At 46.3% G+C, this 6,000-nt stretch overlaps 1 protein-coding gene across 4 annotated transcripts in view; it reads right to left on the bottom strand.

Annotated features, from left to right (window-relative positions):
- Nucleotides 1–361: 361 nt before the first annotated feature.
- Nucleotides 362–6,000, bottom strand: part of LOC137541174 (tubulin-specific chaperone D-like) — a 94,914-nt gene continuing 89,275 nt past the window's right edge. For 3 of the 4 annotated variants that reach the window (XR_011025095.1, XM_068262346.1, XM_068262347.1), the window contains exon 4: nucleotides 362–2,287. Coding sequence is in view for 3 of the 4 variants with exons in the window: in XM_068262346.1 (XP_068118447.1) it covers nucleotides 2,187–2,287 (101 nt within the window). In the remaining variant the exon portion in view is untranslated. Of the gene's footprint in view, nucleotides 5,601–6,000 lie in introns of all 4 variants that reach the window. The other variant, XM_068262348.1, reaches the window with a different exon arrangement.

Genomic DNA, 6,000 nt, shown 5'->3' with positions numbered 1-6,000 from the left:
AAAGTACTGTGTATGGCCATTTTGTGGTACAGTTGGATAGTACTGTGTATGGCCATTTTGTGGTACAGTTGGATAGTACTGTGTATGGCCATTTTGTGGTACAGTTGGATAGTACTGTGTATGGCCATTTTGTGGTACAGTTGGAAAGTACTGTGTATGGCCATTTTGTGGTACAGTTGGATAGTACTGTGTATGGCCATTTTGTGGTACAGTTGGATAGTACTGTGTATGGCCATTTTGTGGTACAGTTGGATAGTACTGTGTATGGCCATTTTGTGGTACAGTTGGATAGTACTGTGTATGGCCATTTTGTGGTACAGTTGGATAGTACTGTGTATGGCCATTTTGTGGTACAGTTGGATAGTACTGTGTATGGCCATTTTGTGGTACAGTTGGATAGTACTGTGTATGGCCATTTTGTGGTACAGTTGGATAGTACTGTGTATGGCCATTTTGTGGTACAGTTGGATAGTACTGTGTATGGCCAGAGTTCACATTCTGATTTTGGCTCCCCTCCCTGTCACAGTCTGTAGGTTTTTGTGCATTGTGAGTACTCATAACATTGACTACAATAGTCCTCTCCACTGCTTAGGCAGGAAACACACTTGCAGGGCCATTTTCCCCATCAATTTCCGGGTCTCTGTTGGCTTTTACGTTTTCTGCTAAAGCTTTGCCGCTATTCTGCAATTCTGCGTTTCTGGCAGAATATACTGTATGCAAATGTGCACATCGTGCAGGGAAAAGCAGAAAGATATGCGATTTAAAAATGCATGGAAAATCGCAAACACAAAACACGGTGAGCGTTTTCCAGAGCAAGACTAATGACTTCAATAGCCTGTGGAATTGTGTGCGCTTTGCCGTCCGGACACATGCAAAATCGCATCTAGTGTGTTCTCTGCCTTGGAGAGAAATATTATAGGTCCGGACTTCCCAACCCTGTTCTCTAGGCCCACCCAGTGTCCATGTTTTGCAGGAAATAGCACATATTCACAAGTGAGGTAATTAGTGTCTCGGCAGAGCTGATGAAATACTTCTGTGTGGATTTCCACAAAACATGCACTGCTGGTGGTACTTGAGGACAGGGTTGGGGAACACTGTTCTAAAGGTACAAGAGGAAGCTTCACTAACTGGTTATAAAGTCACATGGGCAGAACTTCAGTGGCCCGGGCCACCAGCACAAGCATCATGATAGAACCCCCACCCCGCACCATAGCCAGATTCCCCTTCCTTGTAAAGTGCAGTTATATTTACCTAGTCCACTCTGAATCTGGTCTACTCTTCCTCTGTGCTGTATGCTGCCCCTGGAGGCTCATGATGACATGACACGCATCAGAAGTTGAAGGATCTCGGCATAAAGCATGCAGATGCCAGGAGGAAGAGCAGACCAGATGCAGCATGGGCTTGGTAAATAAAACGGTGCTCACTGAACTTTTACCATAAACAGGGAGAGGGAAAAGGAGCACATTGCGCTCCCGTGGCTGAGGAACAGGAGCATGAGGGAGGCGCATGCCCAATGAAGGGCTGAATTGCCAGGGTCCACAGCCACCAGGGGAGATTGTAAGGGACGAGTGGCCTCAAGGGGGCTTAAGGAAGCCCCAGGTAAGCATGGAACGTGAGATGCTTCTCATCTCAGGTTCTCTTTAAGTGAGGAGCACCAAGCTCCTTACTTTAGCACCCGTGTGAACCGGCCTTTAATGTGAAAATGCTAAACAAATATTAACTGTTTTCAACAGCACTTTGGTCCTTTAGGGGTGGAGCTAGGATTCAGTGGGGCCCCAGCTCGAGCAGCAGCAGCTGGCTATTGGCTTCACTGATGACGAGGTGATCGGGATTACAAAGTGCCGTGCAGATTGCCAGAGAGGCATAGGGGTGTCCTATACCCCTGATGTGCATTCGGCTCCGTCTAGCTGCCCGATCCAGTGAGTCAGGCATCAAAGGGGGGAGCTTGTGATTAAAGGAGACCCTTTGCACCTGCATAAAGTAATTTATGAGGGCTTGACACCCTACATACTTTACTCACTTTGGTCTTATGGTCTTCCCTTTATCTCTTAATTCAGAAGTATTGAATCGGGATGATACCAATTACCCTGGACTTGTCCGCACAACAGGCATGTTTAGTGCATCATGTATTATATTATCAGAAATGAGGTGTGATCTGCATCTCTAAGGATCCATATAAGTCATCTTCATGTAAACCAGCCATTCTCTTCAGACTGAAGTCCCTCAGAGTGGGAATGGAAGGACTCGGATATCAAAATCTCCACTAATTCTTCAGGTATCTTTGTTCCTAGCAAAATACATAAGTGACAAAAGTAAATGGTGTTGTAACAGACAACCAAGCCTTTTATAAAGAACTATTCCGTAGATGGTTGCAATATATATATAAGGGCTGTAGCTAAGATAAGGGTCTAGAAAGAGAATGATGAATCCCCACATCCAAAATCATAGTGTAACGATTGTGGAATTCTCTCCGTGATCAGCGCACAAGACGTGCGCTGACATTGCGGAAATCCTCCACAAGCAAGTAATTTGAGGGAACCCAGCAAAAGGTGCAATGCACCTGTAGAGGGAAATTCCTGTCGACAGGTGGAGCTGTGGAGTGCAAAGGAACAGCTCCTCTACCCTGCCACACACGCCAGACAGGAATTGCACGAAGGGAAGAAACGCAAGGCAAGATAGCCCTGAAAGAGAGAGGACAGAGGGTATGTGTGTCCACCAAACTAGTCGCCAGCCTGCGACGATGAACACACAACCATGAAGACAAAGTGAGAAGGCAATCGCCAGAGATGGCGATTGCTAACAGCGACAAGACCGAATAAGCACAGATGAGGAATGTATGTATGTCCACCAATCTAGCCACCACCCTGCGACGGCGGACACACAACAAAGGAAACCAAGTGAGAACGCAATCGCAAGAGAAGCGATTGCGAAAGAGGATGAGCACAGGGACAGATTGTATGTGTGTGCACCAAACTAGTCGCCAACCCGCGACGGTGCATACACAACAGCAGATATGAAGTAGGAATGCAATCGCGAGAGAGGCGATTGCCAGAGGTGACACAAGGCTACAGCAAGGCAGAGCACGAGAGTAGCAAAGGCACAGCAAATGATACAATGAGAAGATAAGGAAAATAAACGCTAACTAAACGCGAACACCGCACTCATTCGCAACAGTGCACGCATTTATGCGTGGTCTCCGTGTGATAAGCACAACAGAGACAAGCACGCCTAACTAACCACCGACAGACAAACATGAAACAGAGGACGCGAGCGCTTGCTTAACGGTTACCTCACCGAGCCTCCAGCAAGCGTTCGTAGCAGACAAGACAGATACACGAAAACAGGAATAAGTGAGAGAGACGGATCCACAGCACTAGCGCAAGGCGAGTGCGATCCAGGCAATACAGATTAGAGGAGATAGCTGGTAGCAACCGCTGCTCCAGCTATACTCCAAGAACAAAGATCAGAATGACTTCCTGTCGACCACCGCTGGGACAGAACAATCACAACAGACAAACAAAACAGATATGCAATCCTAACTGCACTAGGGAATCTGCCTAGTGCAGTTCCAGGAATTACTCTAAAGTAATCTTCAAACAATGAGCAAGGCTGACACTCCAAGAGTGTTCCACAGGACTAACCCTTATGACCAGCAAAGGACTCTGGGAAACATAGCTCTTTATACTGCCAGACATCAAAGGAGGCAGGTAGGGGATTTGCATAACGAGTGTATGCAAATTCCTCAGCAGCAGAACAGACCAGAAACTTGTAATGGAAAGACAGGTCTCTCTTGCAGAGACCTGGAGCCCACAGACTAGAGGAATGGTCAAACAGCGGTCTGCCAGTGCATCCAGCTGAGCGGATCATTACAGTACCCCCTCCTCTAGGGTCGGATTCCAGACGAGCCTCTAAACTGATATTTGCAAAAGACTAACTGAAGACTCATGAAGGTTGGGGCAGCCCGACAAGGCCCAATTCCAGAGTCAGCCCACCCGAAACAGACCTCATCGGAAGGAGAAGCCACCGAAACATGCCCATCAGTACCACAAGTCTCAGCGTAACACCCATCAGTACTGTGAATGCCAGAGAAGAAGCCATCGACACCCACCGAGCCATGCCCACCACCTTCCAAGGACAGTCCAAAAATACCAAACCTGCCACAATACCCATTCGAAGTGTCCCTTTCCACAAAGCACCCACTGCTGATCTCATCCAAGGTACCAGGAAATATTTCTCCCAGGATCTCCCAGAACACTTTGAAGCTCCGCAGAGATCCCAGGAGGGCAGAACGGTCACCAGGCTCACACGGAGAACTATCAAGAACCCCTATGGAACCAATGACAATTCTGGATTCAGAATTACCAGGACAAGCATCAGGACCAGGGCCTTCAGGGACCAACTCTGGGCATGCAGGCAGGCAACATCAGAACAGGTTTCCACCAAGGAAGCATCTGAGCAGGCTGGCAACCGAGACACACTTGGGCTTTCTGGGTCACAGAACACATCGGGGTACACTAGCCCAAGGGGAACCTCCGGACACGTCGAGGAACTGCCAACCTCAGAGTCCGTTACGACAAGACCAAAACCAAGAACTGGGCAGGGAATCACCACGAGCAGTGGTCTCAAGCACTGGACTTTCAAAAGAAGGCTTGGACTCAAACCTAGAAATCTCTGTGACAATAATATCATCATTGACTACATATGAGTGAAGCTCCACCAGAGCTGCAAAGGTAGTCAGCACAACAGCAATGCCTACTGAAGTGGGCAACACCTCAGAAGGACTTGAGGGGCAGGAGACATCTCCTACAAGTTCTGCACCCTTTGGGAGGAACTCAGAGGTCTCCAGGACATCAGACAAGACCTCAGGAACATCATTTTTCAAGTTTTATGAGAAGGATTCTGAACTATCCATGTTACAGGGCAAAACTGGAACTTTATTTTGTGGACAGGGCAGATGTCCCAGGGAAGGTTCCACTGAGACTGAATTTCATCATCATGAGCGGAATGTACAGGAATATTTACTGGAACACACTCCGCTGAAATAATTCTCCATTCTTTGATTGGTCCAATGCTTCTAAGTTCTGTGATTGGGCTAAAATGACAAGTTGCAGTAATGTGGCATTCCTGCAGAAATCCTCCTCTCTCTATAGTACTGATTGGCCATGATGTCATCTCCTTGTTGACGTAGATATAAAGCCATGTTACAAAGGGGAACATTGCTAGTGAGATCTCGAGAAAGCCCTCATTGTGGGGCGAAACGGCCGTCGACTTCACCTCCGCACCTCTAAAACATCTGCAGTGACCTGCTAAGTATTACTTGTTTTGTATTTTTTGAATTTTTAGCCGTTGATTACCAATGTCTTTTTTACAAAGAAGTATATTAAAAGTTCAAGTTTTATAGTGGATCGGTTGCTCCTGGAATGCTTTGCTTCTTCCTGATATAATTGAATGATATTTCTTACTAATTCTGGATGTTGCACCATCTTTTTTGTATATGGTTCACGGCTTTTTTCATTGAGTGCACTCGCCACAACATATCCTTTTTGTAAACAATTGATAGTGAGATGGCAAGAAGTAGCCAGAGAGCTCCAACATGCTGCCTGTAAGAAACAGAAAGCCAAACATGAATGAAAACCGATCATCAGACATTATTTGGTGCACTGTGCTGTTGGTCTGCAGATGACCCAGTTGTCACTCATCCTATTCTCCTCAGTTGTCTCCGTTTCAGGTCTTATACATAGGTCTGTATAAATACATGTATTACTTAAAGGAAACCAGAGGGGAAAATAAACTGATGACATCATATGCTGAATGTAGGAAATCTTTTTGACCTGCAATAATAAGCTGATCAGACAAGACACAGCATATCAATAGGTCCCCTCATCAGTGTCAGATGAGTGTAGGATACATTTCAACCAGCAAATGTGAAATATCTGACACTGGTGAGAAAACATGTTGATATGCTGAGTGTGGGAAATATTTTGACCTGAAATAATAAGC

The sequence above is a fragment of the Hyperolius riggenbachi genome, chromosome 12 (assembly GCF_040937935.1).
Source record: "Hyperolius riggenbachi isolate aHypRig1 chromosome 12, aHypRig1.pri, whole genome shotgun sequence".
NCBI classification, from domain to species: domain Eukaryota; kingdom Metazoa; phylum Chordata; class Amphibia; order Anura; family Hyperoliidae; genus Hyperolius; species Hyperolius riggenbachi.
The sequence above is the reverse complement of the archived record's forward strand: the minus strand, read 5'-3'. Positions and strand labels throughout refer to the sequence as shown.